This window comes from Periplaneta americana, chromosome 2 (assembly GCF_040183065.1).
Source record: "Periplaneta americana isolate PAMFEO1 chromosome 2, P.americana_PAMFEO1_priV1, whole genome shotgun sequence".
NCBI classification, from domain to species: Eukaryota; Metazoa; Arthropoda; class Insecta; order Blattodea; family Blattidae; genus Periplaneta; species Periplaneta americana.
In genome coordinates this window covers 11011746-11035287 of record NC_091118.1, presented here as the reverse complement: position 1 = coordinate 11035287, position 23542 = coordinate 11011746, and the positions used below count along the sequence as shown (strand labels likewise).

Sequence of the window (23542 nt, the reverse complement as noted above, 5' to 3'; positions counted from 1 at the left end):
GGAGGAAATCACGTGACAGTTAATTACTTAACGAGGCCCTTTTATTTAAGTTAAATTAAACAGCTGTATAATATTACGTAAACTTCCAATTCCTAAGAGAAATTAATGTTTTCAGAAAAGAGCTAAGACAGCCCAGCTATTACAGAGGGGCGAGCAGAAGCTGGTGGGGGAAATCGGGATGCGATGTAGGCAAACGGACAGTACCTGTGCGAAAATATGATTCAATATTGAAAGCTCTTTTGTCACTGGAAAACGCGAACATATTTCTGGAACGTACTATACTCAGTAACTCATTACTGCTTACTATCTGCGGTCTTGGTTCTGTGTGGAGTTGGAACTTCCTTAGTAGAAGGGGTGGGAGTGAAGTACATTAAGAAACTCAGGTACAATAAAAATTGAAGTAAAAATAAAATGATGTCCCTGTAGTATTAAACCTTACCTTGTGGAAAATCAGAACCCAAAAATATGCGCACAAACTGAATTTTATTTTTGCATAAGACCAATTCGTATAGCAGAATGGAGAAAGTTACACAACGCAGAACTGCACGGATTGTATTCTTCACCAGACTTAATAATAATTCATCATCATCCATAGCGCTACAGCCCGGATCGGGCCTCGGCTTCCTTAAGAATTCTTCTCCATCGGTCTCGATCTTTAGCCACCGCCCACCAGTTCTTCACTCCAAGCCTCTTAATGTCATCCATAACACAGTCTATCCATCGTAGCTTTGGCCTTCCAACTCTTCTTCCTCCAGCAATCCCATGTTCCATCACCTTCCTAGGTATTTCACATTCATCCATTCTCTTAACATGCCCTGCCCATCTCAGACGAGCAATCTTAATGGATGTTATTATATCGGGTAATAATAATTAGGAACATTAAATAAAGACGTTTGAGGGCGGCAATGAACCTCGGGTTCCTTAAAAGCCATTTGTAAGTAAGACCAGCTCTTCTATGTAACAGTGGCGAAGCTAAGGTATATGACCTAAATACTGAGTAGGCTGCAAAAATCTCCTAACCTTATGTTTTTATATAGCAGGTTCAGGCGTCGAACTTTTCTTGATTGCAATAGTATCAATTACTCGTTCCTTGAAACTCTGACCTATTGCAAGTTGTTTAACCAGTTTCTTTTCAAAGGCGATTGTACTGAGAGAATTAAATCTTTGTTCTTAATTGAATTACGAAGATAATTCCAGTCCAGCGCCGTACAGCCAATCAACCAGCTCATTGGCACTCGATTGACCTCTGAGAATCTGATTATACTCATAGTACATAGCATCACAGTCGACTATATACAGTCACGAAGCTTGAGTTTTGAGGGTGCTAGAAACAATAGACTGTGGCGGTACTATTTTGCATTGCCTGTAATGAGGCGATATTAGCGATCCTAGTGGTGAGCAACCATCTAATGTTTGCATATTTACTACGTATTGAGCTTCGCGACTGTATATACTAGACTGTGATAGCATGGTGCTTTAAAACTAATAACCGACCATTTTTTTCCCTTACGTTCATTTGTTTATCCTACGCTCATTTTTTTACTATAATCTCTGCTTCGATAGCAAGTCTGTACTCATGCATATTCACTCCAAGAAAATATCAGCAATCAAACGCTAACATCTAACTCTCAACATGGAACAGTTATTAATTATAACAACTGTACCATTAATTATTACAAATAAGAGTCGATGGAAAAAGAGTTAATAAAATTATTAGCCCTATAACCTTCAGTTTAATCTTAAAAACCTGCACTGATGCATATGTGTGTAACCTCAAATGTTTAGTTTTATTCTATAATTCATTTGTTTTATTCCTATCATCTCGGTTCATTCAATTACGGTAGAGATAACATGCATTCTGCTATTGATTAATGGTGGTTGTTTACGTTGCTATAACCTAAAACATTCAGTTGTTTTTAAATAAATTAAGTTTCAGATATCCGCGTTGTTGTCCTTGCAGTAAATCTGTGTGTTTTGCGAAGACGAAAGAGGTAAGTCACTGTCATGAACATGAACATCATGATTATATTATAAAAATTCCAATCAAAAAGGCGTCTTTTCGCATTGGAATTATCCCACTGAATACAATTACTGCTTGATATTTTCTCTGTGATAATTTAATTGAGCTTCTAATCTCATGAATGTTGTCGTATGATAATTTTTTCTCTACATTCGGTCTCGAAGAAAAATATGACAACATACATTCGTTAAGCTCGATTAAATTATCGAGAAACTAACAGCAATCGTTCTATTAGAGAATATATTTTTTACCCTTTTTTAACATGTTCATACTTCTTTCGAAAGAAGCTGTAGTAACGGAAAATACCAAGGCCAACTAGATAAAGGTAATTTTTTACTCTTTTCACTGTGTTCATACTTCTTTCAGAGAAAACTGTAGAACGGCGAATGCCAAGCCTAACTAGATAAGTCGTGTTACCTCTTTATAGATGGTTTGAAGACCATTGCTAATTATGAATTTCAAGAGGCCTGCAGGGAGTAAATGCTTTCCTTCATCTACATAAATATTCTTTAATTCATTTTATAATCGTTCTTTGTTGAAAAATAGATAATATGTGGACAGAAGGTTATTTAATTTTATGCTCGACCATGCCGAAATGTAGTAATTATACACCTGATAGCAGTCCTTTAATGCATGTCATTAAAGTACACCTACTCATTAAAGTACAGGTGTTCAGCCAATGACGAGTCAGCTTACAGGTGTTCAGCCAATGACAAGTCAGCTTTGTACCGTTATAAAACCGCAAGTATCGATTATTCTCGGATATGCAATCGAAAGAAAATTAGCGAAAAGTCACGGAGGCTGGAAATCCAATACTGTCGCAGAAGGTTATGTTCTGTTACTATAATAATTAGCGTTAATTGTAAATAATATTCAAATAAATTCAATTTGTCATCTCGTTTTTCAATGTCTAATTTAATTTCAATGTTATATCAAAGTTAATATTTAGTTTACTCTGTAGGTTCTTATAGGCTATCAAAGTCAATGTGGACATCTGTTCCTCGAAAAAAATCAATACTTTCGCGTCTGCGCACATCTCACAATTTACTAGGTATTGCTCAAGGTCAGTTAGATACAAATAAAATGAATAATTTCAAGTTAGAAATATGGTCGAGCATAAAAAGTCGTATGAAACTCGCCTATAATGGTAATTAAGAAGCTCGCTTGCGCTCGTTTCATAAACATCCATACTCGCTTCTTAATTACTATCATTATATGCTCGTTGCATAATGTACTATAAGAGGAAAATTTGCATCATATCCGACAATTTATCTAGCAATTCAACACATAGGGACCACTTTTTTAAGTCAGAACAGTTCCGCAGACCACCTTACTCTTGTTTCCTTCGAAATTTATAATTTTTGTAGCATATTTTAATACCAGTATACTTATTTTAAAATAGAATCAATTAATTAAAATTAATGTAATTCAATTAATTGTATATTAGTATTAACTAATTAAGTTAATGTTAATAAGAGAAAATTCATTTTCGTTTTTTTAATAATTCGAGGTATGATAGTTCGGATAATCTTTAATTAATTAACTAAAATAAATAAATAAATGTTGGTACTCACATTAATGAGATGGATGAGCCTGCCGATTCTTGCACAGTGGTTCTATATTTGGATGTATGCTGGTAAGGTTAAGTCGGAGATCGTCACATACTCGAGTCGATTTCGGTACTTTGTTTTTATTAGAGTTAGTGATGAAAACCCTTTCTCACACAGATACGTAGAAGCAAACTGACTTAAAATCTCTAAAGCACCATTGTGCAGTTCACTATGTTCTCTTTTCACTTGTGATGCGGTCCAGAAATTAACCATACCTTCCGCTTGGAATTTCATTTAAGTCCGGTGTCATTCGAGAGTTCAATTAACTATTCTCTTGCACTCAACGAAAGTTTGTTATTTTCAATATCTCAGAGTTACCAGCAATCATTTGCGAGCAAGCTTTGGTAGCGTACGCATGCGATTGTACTGTCTGACCAGTGAGTGTTTCAGTTTCATAAGTGACATATTATATTATATTACAGTGACTTTATTAGAGTTATAAACTGTGATTATTTTTGTTAAGTGTTCCTGCACAAGTTTGCGTGTATATCCTTTTGACTAAGTCTCCTGATATTTATTTGATAAGAATTATGATGGTAGAAATGAAACAAACGCTTGTGATATCCTTCACCGAGCAAGATATTCCTCGACCAGGACCATATTTACTTCACGAATGGATTTATGAAGATCTCCGACTAATGGAAGAACAACTAGAGATGATTCAACTGAATGGAGTGACACGGCAAGTCTTCATTAAATGTACTTCCACTAACATTGTTGAAGAAATATTAGAAAGAACCAAAGGTGATTTGTTCACATTTTCTAATGGACAGAGAACCAAAGTGAAAATAGAGAAAGCAGGACCCGGTATTAAATCTGTCAAAATTTATAACCTTCCTCCAGAACTTTCTAATACTAATACAGAGACATCATTTTATTTTTACTTCAATTTTTATTGTACCTGAGTTTTTGAATGTACTTCACTCCCACCCCCTCTACTAGTAAACTTACAACCGTTCTCCACACAGAACCAAGTCCGCGTATGCAGTACTGAGTTAGTGAGTATAGGCCTAGTACGTTCCAGAAATATCTTCGCGTTTTCCAGTGACGAAAGAGCTTTCAATATTGAATCATATTTTCGCACAGGTACTGTCGTCCGTTTGCGTACGTCGCATCCCGGTTTCCCCCATTCTGCTTCTGTTCGCCCCTCTGTAAAGTCTAGTTGCTGGGCTGTCTTAGCTCTTTTCTGAAAACATTAATTTCTGTTGGGAATTGGATGTCTACGTAATATTATACAACTGTTTAAAATAACTCAAATAAAAGGGCCTCGTTAAGTAATTAACTGTCACGTGATTTCCCCTCCCCCTTTCTACGACCCTGCGACAAAACCACTTGAACGGACAGTAGATAGCATTTCTGAGTAATTTTATCTTTTCGGATCGGGCAGAAGTGAAGATTAAATTTACAGTACGTAAGGTACTCTTTTATAGAGTACGAGTAGGTATATAATTAATTCAACATGAGTTACTCGTACGATGGACGAAACTGGTAATTGGAATTAGGTACAATAGTCTATAGTGCGATAATATGCACAAAAGAACTGAAGCCTGTATCGAAATGAACGGCCACCATTTTCATAAATGTGTTTAAATAACCGTATTATGATTATTTTTCAATTTAACTTCATTCTCTATATTGTACGCTAATGTGCTGTAACAGTACAATATACACGGCGTAATTAATACGTCCGAATGGATAGTTCAATTCGTGAGTAAAAACACTAAGTGTTAATACAGTACAGTATTTTGATTAAACAAAAGCTAATGAAAATTATCAAACTCAAAATTGCGATATTTCCTAGTTTACATAAATGGATGAACTATTTTTCTTCCCCCCTATACTTAGTAAAGTGATTTGTATTTTACGGCAGTATCATCGAACTCCAGTCTTGGAAGGGGGAGCAAGCGGTGTTTCCGATTCTAGACTTTTAATACAGAGATATAGCCAGGTTAATATTAAAAATGTTAGTAAAAATAAAATGATGTCCCTGTATAAGTAGTGTTCTTGAAAAATACGGCACGGTTTATTCAGTTACTGATGATTCATGGGGACAGGCTTTTAGATAAAAGATTAAGAATGGAGTGCGTACAGTTAAAATGGGTCTGAAAACGCATATTCCTTCATATATTGATGTTTGTGGATTTAAAGCCTTAGTAAGTTATGAAAATCAACCTACTACTTGTTCATACTGTCATCAAACTGGTCATTGGCGAAGCAACTGTCCTAACAGAAAAGACCTCGCGAATATGATTTCTCGTAATAAAAGTGATCAACCTGCTTGGTCTAAGTTGGTAGCTGGGACGCTGTCGGCGGGACGATCTGTGCTTCAGATGGATGTAAATAACCACGACCCTGCAGAAAGAGAGCATACTATTTCTCAACAACTGGAAGTGGATGTTAGCAAAAATAATATATCCAGCAATACGACGGAAACTAAAGCTACCGCTTCGACGTCATCAGTAAACAAAGAAGACGTATCTGAAGTTATGGATTTATCAGTTAACAGTTCAACCATAACAACAGAGACAACGTCAGACAAGATACCCGAGGATGGCATTCCCCCACAACCAAACACCGCTTCATCGCAGAATAATCCTTCTGCGCACGATGTCAATGTCAAGGTCAGTACACAAACTGCCTCACAACAAGACACGAAAGAAAGTATGCCTGTCGATCGTGTGAATGACCTTCCTATTTCTACGGTGAATCAGGAACACGGAACAGATGATTCTTATGATGCAATGTTTCCGGATACACTAATGGATAGTGAAACGACTGATTTAATAATTCCACCTTGTTTAAAGAGGCAGGTTAATTCAAGAGATCCTCGTCTTGCTAAAAAGAAACAAACCGTAACTTCCAAAGTCGAAGGGTAATGATATCATAATTAGTTGTATTATTATAAAATGCATTTTTGATGTCACTCACTTTAAATGTAGTGGCATTGCTCAATGTTAATCTTCTTCGCAGTAGATCTAAGTAACAGCAATTAACAAGATTTATTAATGACAATGATATCGATATTTTTTTTGTTACAAGAAATAAATGTAGATAATATGCATTTTTTGGGTCCACGGTTTTATGCGATATGCAACCCTGGGGAAAATGAAAGAGGCACTGCCATTGTGTGTCGTTCTAGTATTGAAATTGAACAATTCGAAATCCATCCAAGTGGCAGAATAACGATGCTGTTAAAAAATGATAATACGCTATACGTAAATGTTTACCTCCCTTCTGGTTCGAATAAAAGAGCAGAAAGAGAACACTTTATTACACATAAATTACCTTATTATAATTTTGATCATCTATTTTTTGGTGGAGATTTTAATTCTGTGCTCCATGCAAAAGACCAAACTGGAGAATATAATCCATCGATTGCCTTAGACCGCATGACCCTTCAACTCGGATTATACAGGGACATCATTTTATTTTTACTAACATTTTTAATATTAACCTGGCTATACCTTTAGAGAACCGGAAACACCGTTCGCTACCCCCTTCCACGACTGGAGTTCGATGATACTGGCGTGAAACACAAACAAATCACTTTACTAGGTATAGGAGGGAAGAAAAGTACTTCAGCCATTTACGTAAACTAGGAAATATCGCGATTTTGAGTTCGATAATTTTCATTAGGTTTTTGTTTAATCAAAATGCAGTACAGTATTAACAATAAATGTTTTTACTCACTAACTGAGTTATCCATGCGAACGTATTCATTATGCAGTGTATATTATACTGTCTACAGCACATTAGCGTACAATATAGAGAATGAAGTTAAATTGAAAAATAATCATAATATGGATATTTAAACACATTTTTGAAAATGGTGGCCGTTCATTTCGATACAGGCTTCAGTTCTTTTGTGCATATTATCGCAATATAGACTATTGCATCTAATTGCAATTTCCAGTTTCGTCCTTCGTACTAGTAACTCATGTTGAAATAATTCTGTACCTACTCTACGTACTGTAAATTCAATCTTCACTTCTGCCCGACTCGCACAGATAAAATTACTCAGGCATGCTATCTACTGTCCATCCAAGTGGTTATGCCGCAGAATCGTAGAAAGGGGGGAAATCACGTGACAATTAATTATTTAACGCGGCCTTTTTATTTAAGTTATTTTAAACAGTTTTATAATATTACGTAAACGTCCAATTCCTAACAGAAATTAATGTTTTCAGAAAAGAGCTAAGACAGCCCAGCTTTTACAGAGGGGCGTGCAGAAGCAGGTGGGGGAAATCGGGATGCGACGTATACAAACGGAAAGTACCTGTGCGAAAATATGATTCAATATTGAAAGCTCTTTCGTCACTGGAAAACGCGAACATATTTCTGGAACGTACTATACTCACTAATTCAGTGGTGTTTACTATATGCGGTCTTGATTCTGTCTGGAAGACAGTTGGAACTTCATTAGTAGAAAGGGTGGGAGTGAAGTACATTCAAAAACGCAGGTACAATAAAAATTTAAGTAAAAATAAAATGATGTCCCTGTATGATGTGTGGGAAAAACTGCGTGGCAACAACATTCGGTTTACGTATCATCACCTGAATGCAGCGTCTCGTATCGACAGAATTTACGTGAACGCAGCTTCAACAGATAAACTTAAAACGGTCAATACGATGCCAGTTTCCTTTACTGACTATGACTGCGTAATGTTGAAAGTGGAAAAACTTCATCATGTACCACAGATAGGGAAAAGTTATTGGAAACTGAACTCTCAGTTATTACGTGATGACAAAATTACCGAAGATTTTAAATGTTTTTGGGAGGCAGTGACTGATAGAGTGAGACGGTCTTCATCTAACATTGTTCATAAATGGACCTACATTGTCAAACCAGCTATTCAGCAGTTTTTTAAATCCCAAGGCATACAAAGGGCGCGTACTACACGTGACAAGCTGCGTTATCATTATCAACTCCTGCAGAACATCTATCAACAACAATGTGACGGGAAAGATGTTTGTGCGAGATCGTGCGTATTTGCTTGTTTTCCGCACAGAACCAATACGCGGTAAGTGTGAAATACCACATTCAGTATTCCCAACGTAACACACATAACAATTTCCCTCTTCTTACCGCTTAAGCGCGACATTCATTTTACTGCTTTAGGCTTTTAACATATTATTTTTAGAGACGTTTAACATAGTAATAATTATAAATTGGAAACTTACCACTGCAATTTCACCTAAATTGCAATGTTAATTATTGTTTTTAAATATTTGCAAAAATTAAGTAAATTCTACTACTCCACGAAACTTATTGCATTCCTGATACAAGTAACATTAAGGAAGCCGTGAAAAAATCGACAAGAGTCCAGATGCCGATGTTATTACTGCAATATGTTATATAAATAATATTGTTAAAATATTAAAATGAAAAATAAATCATTACATAACCTTACCGTTTGTTTTAAGTTCGCATTTACAGACTGGGGGGGGGGGGGAAAGACAGATGTATATCACGGCCTGCTGGAGTATAGTAAACACAGAAAACATTTTAACGCAACAATGTTGAAGAAAGATATTTTGGTTTTCCGAAGTTGCCGTCATTAAACTGAAACCAACATGGAGATTTCATTGCAACTAATTAGAAATTCGTCTTTCAGGTATGTAATAAACGATCTTCGCACAAAATAATGTACGATACACGAGCGGTATGTTTGTTTTCATGTTCTCGGAAATTAAAAAAGCTCAACTACGTTTTGCTTTTTCAATCTTTTCCTCGACCATGAAAACGTCAACATACCGCTCTTGTAACGCATATTACTATTTTAAACACATGCAAGCTGCTAAGAGGAGACTCAACTTACTTCAAGAGCGTGTATTGCAAGGTTCCTTAACACGAAGCAGTGATGTTGAGATGAAAGGCGTGGGAACAGCTGATCGTGAATACACTGCACTCGATCCGATCATTGACACCACACTTCCTGGCAAATTGCAAATGTGAAAATTTACATTAAGCGTTTGACCACAAATTGTTTTGTGAAATCTAACACTTTTTAAATATATATTACAATGTATTAAAACCAGCAAAAACTATAGTCTCATTTGCTTCACACAAACTGTCGGCACAAAATTCCAATATTCAATTCCCTTGGGTCGGTTCGGAGTGGAAAATTTCCGCGTAGCGGGGAAGAACCAAAATTACATCAGCTGCAGCTCGCGGCTCGTCACGTGTCAATCAAAGTTGCCGCCGTTTATGGGTGTTGGATCAGTAGCATTGAGAGAGACCTAACCCGTGAGAATCATTGAATCAGCATCTTTCATCCCTGATCACAAATATATCAGATGGGCTTTCACGTATGAATCATTAGGCTAAAACTAAGAAGTGCATAAATGCAGTTGAATGTTTTAAATTAAAAGAAAAAAAAAAGGTGGAAGAAAATAAAAATCAGCAGAAAACTCGCTAATTGTATTTTAATAATAATAATAATAATTTATTTACTCTGACAGGATTAAGGCCATAAGGCCTTCTCTTCCATCCTACCAGATAGCACATATAAATACAAAAAAGAAATACAAACACTGATGAAAATGATACAAATTAAGTTAAAGCCCTATAGAGGGTCAACAGAGTCAAAAGTACATTATAGTGCACTCATCAAGCTAATACAACGAAAAGAAAGAAAACAGAGATAGCAATGATGATATTGATAACTGACAATAATAATAATAATAATAATAATAATAATAATAATAATAATAATAAATACATTACATATTAATTTTCAATTTTACAACAGCATAGTTACAATATTTACTATATGTCATGGGTTAAGGTGAAGTTGCGCAACCTGACATGTGTTCAACAAGCAATTATACGAACTAGAATGTGATTTTTTAATTTAAATTTGAATTTTGATATTGTCCGACAGTCTCTGACGTGGTCAGGGAGAGAATTGCAGAGGCGTGGAATAGAAATGCTGAAAGATGATGAGTAGAAGGATGTTCTGTCGCTGAGACTGATTCAGAATTCCCTAGATTTAAAGATTATCGCTAAATATGGCAACACTGACGCTTAGAGTGAAACCTACAGAGCAACAATCGGTCGGCAAATTATGTTTTAAAAGCACACCCCACGTTATGATGCTGGCATGTTAAGTATGAGGCAGCGCCGATCAGTGTTGCCAATTCAGCGGTTTTCCCGCTAAATCTAGCTTTTTTGGATAACCATCCCGCGGGTAAAATTATATTATCCCGCTTAGCGGGAATACTAGCGGGTTTTAATCTTTAAAGTTTCTGAAATGAAATTCATATTAGCATTATAAGCGGCTTTCATAATTACGTTTAATTCGTTCAGTGTGTGTTCTGTGAAATAATGGATGTGTTAATGTAGTGATAATTCCATATTATATATGTTACCGTTAAAACCCGAAATCCGTCAAAACCAGTTTCAGCTAGTATAAACTAGTTTAAGCAAATAAAGATAGAAAGTGAGTTTTCGTATAATCTAGAATCAATGTCACGTTAGGTTTGGTTTGTGTAGTTTTTGTTTGTTTTTTTTATTAGGTTATTTTACGACGCTGTATCAACATATCAGGTTATTTAGCGTCTGAATGAGATGAAGGTGATGATGACGGTGAAATGAGTCCGGGGTCCAGCACCGAAAATTACCTAGCATTTGCTCATATTGGGTTGAGGGAAAACCCAGGAAAAAACCTCAACCAGTTTTGTTTGATAAAAGCCTAAAAGAAACCTATACAAACCAAACTTAACCTGTCATTGATTCTAGATCTTACGAAAATTCGCTTTCTATCTATATTTTAAAATTACTTTTTACTAGTTGAAACTTGTTTTGTCGGATTTTGGGTTTTAACGGCAACATATATAGTGCAATAAGAATTTAAATAGGTTGTGTATGTAATAAAAGTGTTCAAAATTGCTTTATAGCGCCACATCGGGATTAAAAAAAGTGTGCAATATTCGTTACATTGGCGGGTGGATGCTCTATCTTTATTATTATTATTACTATTATTATTATTATTATTATTATTATTATTATTATTATTATTATTATTATTATTATTATTGAATAATAAGTATACATTAAAATCTAGAGATATTTGCTAGAAAATCGCGGGTTTTCGAAAGTCATCTAGCGGGATTATACGAACAACTGTTGGCAACACTGGCGGCGATAATACAATATAATAGTACATTATGCAACGAGCCTATAATGAAGGTAATTAAGAAGTGAGTAATGGATATTTATGAAACGAGCGCAAGCGAGTTTCATAATTTTCATACGAGCTTCTTAATTACCATTATAGGCGAGTCTCATACGACTTTTTATGCTCGACCATATTTCTAACTTGATATTATTAATTTTATTGTATCTGACCTGGAGCAATGTCCCGTATGTTGTGAGATGTGCGCAGACACGAAAGTATTGATTTTTTTCGAGGATTTTTTTTTATTTTATTGGGTTATTTTACGACGCTGTATCAACATCTAGGTTATTTAGCATCTGAATGATATGAAGGTGATAATACCGGTGAAATGAGTCCGGGGTCCAGCATCGAAAGTTACCCAGCATTTGCTCGTATTGGGTAGAGGGAAAACCCCGGAAAAAACCTCAACCAGGTAACTTGCCCCGACCGGGAGCTTTCCGAGGAACAGATGTCCACATTGACCTTGCTAGGCCATAAGAACCTACAGAGATAACATTGAAATTAAATTAGACATTGAAAAACGAGATGACAAATTGAATTTATTTGAATATTATTTACAATTAACGCTAATTATTATAGTAACAGAACATAACCTTCTGCGACAGTATTGGATTTCCAGCCTCCGAGACTTTTCGCTAATTCTCTTTCGATTGCATATCCGAGAATAATAGATACTTGCGGTTTTATAACGGTAGAAAGCTGACCTGTCATTGGCTGAACAGTTGTAACCTGAGTCGTCATTGGCTGAAAGACCTGACGTTTAATGAGTAGGTGTACTTTAGTGACATGCATTAAAGGTCTGCTACCAGGTGTATAATTACCACATTTCGGCATATTCGAGCATAAATGTTATTTACAACGGTGTGTTTCAGCGACCATCACATGATGGCTCCCCGAATACGTATTCCGTGTGTTGTTAATATTGCTTCCTCAGCTCAACTATAATGTATGTTTTGTACAATAAAGTTTTCACGGATAATAAAAAAAAAGAGCGGCGTCGTCTGTTAACCTGCAACGTTGGTAAAGCTGTTCATTATTGTTAAAATTCTAGTAAATTTTCACTGTCTCTAAAATAGATTCTTGGCAACCGTGGTTTATGTCCAATATCATTTTCATTTCCAATTAAATAAAAATACTCGATCTTCGTCTAAAATAGCCGCCATTTTTTCTTTCAGCCAACTGTGATCGTCCCACGACCCCTGAATGGTAGTCTCAGCCCAGTCTCAGTGATATCCTGGGACAGTCTCAAACTCGTCTAAAATACTTGAATGTGCATACGACTTCTGTGACGTTTTCTTATTCTTGCTACACAGCAAAAAGACTGATGGACGCAAGGCTGAGAGGAAAATTGGGTATGTTGATACGTAAATACGTACAGAATTGGTAAGAGGATATGAATATAGATAGCTAGAAACAAGATTATGAATAGTCTATGAGAACGTATACTCTAAATTAACGTTAAACAAAGCAATGTAATTAAAATTATCATCTTATCGTCTATGAATAGCCTCTGTAGTTTAAAAAGGAACGTTAAATAAAGAATTACAATTACAATTATCATCTTATCGTGTATGAATAGCTTCTGTAGTTTAAAATGAACGTTAAATAAAGAATTAAAATTACAATTATCATCTTATCGTCTATGAATAGCCTCCGTAGTTTCAAAGGAACGTTAAATAAAGAATTACAATTACAATTATCGCCTTATAATCTATGAATAGCCTCCGTAGTTTCAAAGGAACGTTAAATAAAGACTTACAATTATAATTATCATCTTATCGTCTGTGAATAGCCTCCGTAGTTTAAAAGGAACGTTAAATAAAGACTTACAATTATAATTATCATCTTATCGTCTATGAATAGCCTCTGTAGTTTAAAAGGAACGTTAAATAAAGAATTACAATTACAATTATCATCTTATCGTCTATGAATAGCCTCTGTAGTTTAAAATGAACGTTAAATAAAGAATTACAATTACAATTATCATCTTATCGTCTATGAATAGCCTCTGTAGTTTAAAAGGAACGTTAAATAAAGAATTACAATTACAATTATCATCTTATCGTCTATGAATAGCCTCCGTAGTTTCAAAGGAACGTTAAATAAAGAATTACAATTACAATTATCGCCTTATAGTCTATGAATAGCCTCCGTAGTTTCAAAGGAACGTTAAATAAAGACTTACAATTATAATTATCATCTTATCGTCTGTGAATAGCCTCCGTAGTTTAAAAGGAACGTTAAATAAAGACTTACAATTATAATTATCATCTTATCGTCTATGAATAGCCTCTGTAGTTTAAAAGGAACGTTAAATAAAGAATTACAATTACAATTATCATCTTATCGTCTATAAATAGCCTCTGTAGTTTAAAAGGAACGTTAAATAAAGAATTACAATTACAATTATCGTCTTATAGTCTATGAATAGCCTCTGTAGTTTAAAAGGAACGTTAAATAAAGAATTACAATTATAATTATCATCTTATCGCCTATGAATAGCCTCTGTAGTTTAAAAGGAACGTTAAATAAGAATTACAATTATAATTATCATCTTATCGTCTATGAATAGCCTCTGTAGTTTAAAAGGAACGTTAAATAAAGAATTACAATTACAATTATCATCTTATCGTCTATGAATAGCCTCTGTAGTTTAAAAGGAACGTTAAATAAAGAATTACAATTATAATTATCATCTTATCGCCTATGAATAGCCTCTGTAGTTTAAAAGGAACGTTAAATAAAGAATTACAATTACAATTATTATCTTATCGTCTATGAATAGCCTCTGTACTTTAAAAGGAACGTTAAATAAAGATTTACAATTATAATTATCATCTTATCGTCTATGACTAACTTCTGTAGTTTAAAAGGAACGTTATATAAAGAATTACAATAATAATTATCGTCTATGAGTAAGCTCTGTAGTTTAAAAGGAACGTTAAATAAGATTTTCAATTATAATTATCATCTTATGGTCTATGAATAGCCTCTGTAGTTTAAAAGGAACGTTAAATAAGATTTTCAATTATAATTATGATCTTATCGTCTATGAATAGCCTCTGTACTTTAAAAGTAACGTTAAATAAAGAATTACAATTATAATTATCATCTTATCGTCTATGAGTAACTTCTGTAGTTTAAAAGGAACGTTATATAAAGAATTACAATTATAACGGCTCGGTTAGAAAAGCCAACGTACTATGGTAGGAACGATCATGATTTTAAAATCAAATGTAGGAAACAGAAAACGGATGTAGGTAAATTCTCATTTTTAAATAGAACTATAAATGATTGGAATGACCTACCTGCAGCGGTCTTTGAGGGCTGTCCTTCCTTAAGGAGATTCAAGAATAATTTAAAAAGTTGTATATAAAGTGAAAATTAAAATTAAGGTGACATTCAACATTTAATTTTTTAAGGTGACATGTATTTATCTAGGCTGACGAGTTTACTTCCTTGGTTTGGATTGTAAATTATTTAAAACTAGCGTGTAAGAGGGCCTTAGACTAGAAATGTTTAGTTTAAATGTAGTTCTGTTTATAGGTATGCATAAGGATGTAATTATTTGACTTATTTGAACTGTTGTATCAGTGAAGCGAGGTGAGTCAGTGAAGTTATGGTTTTACAGTGCAGTGAACAGTTCCGATCAGTGATAATTTATAGCGTCAATGAAATGTGTTCTATAGTGTCAGTGAAATGTGTGCTAAAGTGTCAGTGAAATGCGTCATAGTGCCACTACAGGGAATGAGATGAGAGTAAAGTGAAAGACTATTGAAACTTATGTAGGACCTATAGATAATTATGTAGGTTGTATTGTAAAATTAGGTATTTTATTTTATGTTTTATTATCATTGTGTTAAATTGTATTGTGTATTATTATTGTTTGTATTGTGTATTATTATTGTATTGTGTGTAAAATTGTATATGTGTTGTAAAATTGTATTGTGTATTGGTTATCATTTTATTGTGTATTGTTAATATTGTATATACCACTATCACCGGGTGCTTGCCCACTTGCAGTGTAAATAAATACACATACAATATAGAGATACTTTACCTTAATGACAAGGTAACACAATGTGAGTTATAAAAGTTGTTAGCCCTGATTTAATAAGTTTAACAGTGAAATCCATGTCATTAATGTGACAACTTCTTATTGGTAGAAGTGTTAAATATGGAGTTATGTCTTCTTTTCCTTCAATAACACGTGAAAGCATATATGAGGCACTCAGAAGCAAAGTGATACAAGTGACATTTAGTAAAATTTGAGATAAATGACTTTGAAGTTGAAAAGGAAATTAAAAAATCTGTTACATGACTATGTTGCTGTAAGTTTACAGTTGTGTATGTTGGTACCTATATTTTTTTAACTTCTATATAGAAATTATCTATTCTAAATCATTTTACGTTAAATAGGGTCCTAAAGTCACTTGTGTTATTTTCCGACGAAAATATTTTTTGGAGAAGTAATATAAGTGCAACAGTTTTCAGTATTTTTATATTATTTAAAACAAGAACAAGAACATTGCTTACAACATTCAAACATTCTTGTCTTAACAGCATTTGAGCTTTCTGATTATCATATATAACACAAAATGTGTCTGTATAACCGAAAGAATCACTCAGTCAGTCTTCTTAACGTATCCCTTTTCCTGACAACATGAAGTCCACTATAGTCTATTCAGTTGTTGTTTTTCATGAGCAATGAGGGGTATTTTGATCGGTGTTCATTATAGATGCCTGTTGCTAGTAGCCAGAGTTGGGGGTGTAGTCAATATATACTGCAGGGCTGTGTCTTCTGCAACTGGTACTGATGATTTTAATTTACTTCTTTTGTGGTTTATGGATGGACAGTATAGAAGAATGTGTTCCAGATCTTCATCATGATTATTACACCACAGACAAGTAGGATTATCAGAAATGTGAATTCGGTGTAGGTACAATTGTGTGACAATGTGACCTGTTTTGGTTCTTGTTAAAAATGTTTGAACATGTCTCGGCAATTTTTGTACATTTCCAGGTCATTTGGTTTCTTTTGAACTGACTGCAAAATTTTTCCTTTTTGAGAAGAAAACCAATTGTTGATTCATAAGTTTATAAAATGAGACTTTACTGAACCAAAGGCATATCACTTGAAGAGGTCTTGGTTGCAAACATGTTGCTTATTTCCCAACGTTATCGACTTTCTCGTTTCCAGGTACACCACAATGACTAGGTATCCATTGAAATGTTATTTCCTTTTGGAGTTCTTTTAGTTTACTTAGTTGTTTCTGAATTGGAATAATTCTATGTGCATATAGGTTTGGTACATATTTAATTATATTAAATATAGTCCCCTTGGAGTCCGTAAGCATGCAAATAGATTTTTCAGAAATTTGAGTAACACACTGAAGAGCAGCATCAATAGCTAGCAATTCAGTGTCAAGACTGGAGGAGGATGAACATGGTATGAAGTAACTTTCTTGATATTTTGGAATATAATACTCTGCTCCTGCTGTCCCATCATCAGGGTTTAGAGATCCGTCTGTATAAATTTGAATATGATCCTTATATGTGCTGCAGAGTAGTTCCATGGTATCTAACTTAAGAAGGTATGGAGGATCATTTTTGGAATGATTTCCTGGAATTTGTATGCTATGTTCTAGAATCACCCATTTCCATGGAGGAATTTCACAACTAAAGTTTTAACAATGAGTGTGTCTGTGATATAGACTAGTATTTCTTCTTTGTTTATTTTGTAGAAATTACACAGGATATTATCTGACAGTTTGAAGAAATCTGAGATCTGGATGAGGCTTGCAATTTTAAATGTATTTTTAGATCCTTTTTTTAATACATAGTGTCTGATTGGCTGAATATTATATTCAATTTCTAGGGCAACAGTTGATGTTGTTTTTACTACTCCGAAAGAAGAGGGTTAAGAAAATGTTTAATTTTAAATGAAATTCAGCCTTAGTCGCTGTTCATTACGTCACTAGCCTCATCTGAAGAAATCACATCTCTCCCTGCTGCAACATCTATGTTTCTGTCATGAAGTGCGACCACAGTCTACTATATAAGGTCACGAAGCTTGAGTTTTGAGGGTGCTAGAAACAATAGACTGTGACGGTACTATTTTGCATTGCCTGTAATGAGGCGATATTAGCGATCCTAGCGGTGAGCAACTATCTAATGTTTGCATATTTACTACGTATTGAGCTTCGCGACTGTATATACTAGACTGTGGTGCGACTGTAGGACTCCTACCGCGAGTATTCCTTGAACCTTCTCTTCCACGCACTCTTCCACGTCCTGCAGTCCTTATTATAGGCCCAGCCTTCATGCTTCAGGTGTTCAAATATAGAGTAGTGTATGGGTGGGATGAATTTCTTTGGCTATGCTAGTTGCTCCACTTAGCAAAAGTTATCCTTATTGTATAGTTGGTCCAGCGCAATGTGTGCAGGCCTTCCACGAAGATGTTTCGAATATGTAATATGTTACCAAACAGAAGAAACGCAACAACAATATGTAAACAACGCACTTGTATTAGCACAGTCTACTATATACAGTCGCGAAGCTCAATATGTACTAAAAATGCAAACATGGGTAGTTGCCCACCACTAGGATCGCTACTATCGCCTCATCATCGCATATCTCTCTCCTAGTAGACGACAAAATATGTTACACTTTCGTTGTGTTCTTTTGGAAAAATTAACACCTTCCTTCCATTATTGAAATATTAAATGCATAAAGTTAATTTATTATTTTAATGAAGTATATCAAATTCCACCATAAACTCGGAGATACCTGCAAGAAATAGGTTAATATTATTTTTGTTTGGGCAAAACGAACTGATATTTACTATAATCGCTTCAATCATTCAAGATTATAGCGATAATTAACTATGAAACCAGTAAATATTAATTTGCATTTCCCTTTACAACAATAATAATGGAAATATGAATTAATGGAGTAACTTACGTGTACCGGTACTTGTAGTGTAGGCTTACGTAGTTAACAAAGTGGGATGAGGTTAAGCAATAATAATCACACCAGAATTGGAAATAAAACGTGATCAATAAATTTTATTGTAACAGAATTTTTCTACGTCTCTAGTAAAGTAACAAATAAAAATAACAACAAAATTAACAGCTATAATTAAAAACATATCCTTTGAAAAAAAAAGTAGGCCTAAGCAATAATAATCCCACCAGAATTGAAAATAAAACGTGATCAATAAATTTCATTAAAACAAACTTAATTTTTCTACGTCTCTAGTAAAATATTATTATTCCAATTATTGTATTTTAGCCATCAACATTTTCATTACAACCAATAACGAACATTTCACAAGCATCAATGTGAAATACGCAACGAACTAGCACTCGATGGAAATACGACACAGTCCAAAGTCGACCGCGGACAGTCTATTGTTTCTAGTTGCTAACCGCTTGGAGCGCTTTATCATGAGCTTTGCAAAAAATCACCTCAAGCTTCGCGACTGTACATAGTAGACTGTGGTATTAGTTTGCCTCTCAGTCAAAACTCTGTATGCATTGTAATACAAGTGTAAGGCCGACATGGAGCAGCACTGACTGGAACTAAACTTACATTACATTTTTTCTCAACAGAAGTGACGTTAAAGATTTAGAATATAAACTTATCTCAATTTTTATAAAAATGTCACTTGTATCACTTTGTTTCTGAGTGCCTCATATATATATATATATATATATATATATATATATATATATATATATATATATATTCCGAAGTGATATAGTGTCAAAAGTAGTGTAATCAAGATGTATATATCTCCCTTTCCCTAACATGAGGGTTTGAGTCCTCGCTTCGAAGTCTTCTATTTCATCGCTCAGCCAGTCTCACAGTGATACCAGTGTTTGACATAAGATTCATTTTGTAGTCCAGAGACAGCGGTGTAGTGCCCGGCAGTAGCTTGTATCGTCGTAGCAGTCCAGACATTCCAGTCTTCAACATCACCATCCCTTGTTTCTGAGCTGAAAACAGATATACAGCAGGCCTATAGTGACGGTTTGAGTAACGTGCAACAGATTTCGCTTCATTAACAATAGAGTAGTCCTTAATTTTGTATTACATCATCATCAAGCCACATAAAAGTTACCGTCCTTTAAGATTGGCGATGCATAAAAAATACATGCAAAAACAAATATTTTAGAGGGCCAACGACTGTCCTTAGGAGTTAATATATTAATTAATTAATCCATTCCTTCATTCATTCATTCATTCATTCATTCATTTGTTCTGCTCAAGGAGAGATCTTTCACTGCAAACCCAGCATTCTCCAGTCTGTCCTACTTCCTGCCTTCCTCTTAGTCTCCGCACATGATCCACGTATCTTTATGTCGTATAGTCCACACCTGTAGAGTAATGGTCAGCGCGTCTGGCCGTGAAACCAGGTGGCCCGGTTTCGAATCCCGGTCGGGGCAAGTTATCTGGTTGAGGTTTTTTCCGGGGTTTTCCCTCAACCCAATACGAGCAAATGCTGGGTAACTTTAGGTGTTGGACCCCGGACTCATTTCACCTGCATTATCACCTTCATATCATTCAGACGCTAAATAACCTAGATGTTGATACAGCGTCGTAAAATAACCCAATAAATAAATAAATTAATTAATGTCGTGTATCATTTGATATCTTCTTCTGCCCCGAACTCTTCTCCCGTTAACCAATCCTTCCAGTACATCTTTCAGAAGGCGGTTTCCTCTCAAAGAGTGATCCAGCCAATTCCTTGTCCTCTTCGTTAGTTTCAGCATCATTATTTCTTCAGCCACTCTTTCCAACACATTTTCGATTCTATTCTGTCTGTCCATTTCACACGCTCCATTCTTCTCCATATCCACATTCCAAATGCTTATATCCGCCTCTCTTCACGTCGTCGTAATGTACATGTTTTTCCCCATACAATGCTACACTCCACACACAGCACTTCACTAGTCTCTTCCTTGAATCTTTCTCCAGAGGTCCGCAGAAGATGCTAATTTTTCTATTAAAAGCTTTCTTTGCCATTGCTATCCTCCTTTTGACTTCCTGGCAGCAGCTCATGTTACTGCTTATAGTACACCCCAAGTATTTGAAGTTGTCCACTTGCTCCATTGCAGGAAAAGAAATAAAATAGTCGCATCGTATACGTTAGGGGGTGAAACCATTCCGGAAGTTAACAAATGTAAATACCTCGGAATAACATTTAGCAGCGATCTCGGCTGGGGGGAACACGTTACAGACACAGCGGGAAAGGCATGGAGAGCGTTACACTTTGTGATGAGGGTACTAAGAAAAGGTTCTGACAAATCCAAAGAGATTGCATATAAATCACTAGTATGTCCAGTAATGGAATATGGTGCTGCATGTTGGGATCCTTACAAATTAGAACATATTAAGACATTGGAAAAGATTAAAAAACGGGCTCTTAAGTGTTGTCGGAAAAATTCACCATTAAAATGGGACACACTCACGGACAGGAGAACGCGAATTCGATTGTGCGCACTGTTCAAAACATACAGAGGTGAGCCTGCCTGGAGAGAAATAAAAAATAAGTTGCAGCCGCCAAATTACTCTTCAAGGAACGACCACTCATATAAATTGAGGGAAAGAAGACAGAGGACGGACACTGGAAAGTTTTCTTTTCTCAATCGTACTATCAGGGACCGGAATGCTTTACCTGCAGACTTACTAAAGGCTTTACCAACAACCATAAATGCATTTAAAAATAGGCTTAAGGACCTTACTAATAGACGGTAATTATACACAGTATTTAAAGGGTGTAAATGATATGTTGTTATTGAAGTGTTGTATCAGTGAAGAATTATGTTGTGTCAGTGAAATGTGTTGTATCAGTGAAGAAGTATGTCGTGTCAGTGAAGTGTGCTGTGTAAGTGAAACGTGTTCCTGTCAGTGAAGCTTTATAGTTTATAGTGGCAGTGCAAAGAATTTGAACAGTGAAATGTTTTTGAAGTGTTAGTGAAATCAGGATAGAATCAGTGAAATGTGTCGTAGTTCCAGTGCAGTGAGTGAGTTGACAGCGAAATGAGTGTAATGTTGAAAGGTACTTGTGCAAATATGAACATATACTCGTGGCTTTTAGTTCGATCTTAGTTTTAAGATACAAATTAGAATATTTCAAATGTTATTTTAAGTGATCGTTTCATTTAATTTTGTATATTCCCTGTTGTTGTTGTTGTTGTTGTTGTTATTATTATTATTATTATTATTAATTATTAGTATTATTATTAATTGTATTTTTAATTAATAAGTATTACGTAGCATATTCACTGTATTGTATTAGCTGTCATTATTGAGTGTAATTAGTTACCACTGCCACCGGGTATATACCCATTGCAGTGTGAATAAATACATACATTATTTTGAATTCGCACGTTTACTATCTTTACTTTTTTCCTATGACCATGGTCTTTGTCTTGTTGGTATTTATCTTCATCCCATACTGCTCACAGCTGTCATTTAGCTCCATTAGCATATCCCTTAGTTTCACCTTCTTTTGTGCTAACAACGCCATATCATCAGCATATCTTATGCACTTTATTCTTCTTCTTCCTACTGTCACCCCTCCCATGTTCTCAAACAGTTCTTCAGTAAATCCTTCAAGTAAATGTTGAACAGGGTAGGTGAAGAAGGGTATCATTGGCGCACTCCTCTCCCTATTTCACGTCCTCCTGACATTACATCTGCTATTCTGACTTTGACTCGTTTCATATAAAGCTTAGTGAACAGCTTAATGGTGTGGTGGTCCAATCTCTATTATTCCCTCTATGTTAATGTTTGTTATTTGCTGTACGTCACTCCCTATATAATTAATCTTTACTACTCCCTATATTTTTTTATATTTTAGTAGGTTATTTTACGACACTTTATCAACATTTTAGGTTGAGCGTCTGAATGTGGTGAAGGTGATAATGCCGGTGAAATGAGCCCGGGGTCCAGTAGCGAAAGTTATATACCATATATATATATATATATATATATATATATATATATATATATTCGCGTAAAGTTTTAGTACTTCAACTTTATTGTAACTGTAAATGTAGTATTAATTGTAATTCTAATTAAAATTGTATTCTTGATATTGTAGTTGTAAACTCGTGTAAGAGGAGAAAAGAAGGTCTGATGACCTTGTCTCTCCCAGAATAAATATTGTATTGTGTATTTCTTATTGTATTGTGTATAAAATTGTATATGTGTTGTAAAATTGTATTGTATATTGTATATTATATTGTGTATTGCTTATCATTTTATTGTGTATTGTTTATATTGTATATACCACTGCCACCGGGTGCTTGCCCACTTGCAGTGTAAATAAATACATACATACATAAAGAAAGAAAGAACGAAAGAAGTATATAAATATAGACAGAAAAGAAAAAGTATAAATAAATAAATAAATAAATAAAGAATTAGAAATGAAAGAAATGAATTAATAAAGACGTGAATAAAAGCAATGTAAAAGATAAAGGACTAAATAAAGAAAGAAAGAAAAAAGATACCGGTAACTAAATACGTAAACCGCCAGCAATGTTACATCTTGGTTACGCTACGCTTGAATGCGCGATACAGGTTTCAACAGGTTTCCGGCTTCCTCCCACCAAATGCTCAGGCGCCTAGATTGAAAAATTCCTGATGTGAGCACGTCTGGTCTAGAGGCTTAATTCGATTAGTTTGAGTACTAGCACATCATCTGTACCAGTCCAACT

The 23542-nt window shown here is 34.9% G+C and overlaps 1 protein-coding gene across 1 annotated transcript in view; it reads right to left on the bottom strand.

Moving 5' to 3' along the window:
* Positions 1-14796: 14796 nt before the first annotated feature.
* LOC138713217 (cytochrome P450 4C1-like) overlaps positions 14797-23542 on the bottom strand; it is a 44405-nt gene continuing 35659 nt past the window's right edge. The window contains exon 12 of the mRNA XM_069845130.1: positions 14797-19810. Within this exon, the coding sequence (XP_069701231.1) occupies positions 19659-19810 (152 nt within the window). The 3' untranslated portion in view covers positions 14797-19658. The remainder of the gene's footprint in view (positions 19811-23542) is intronic.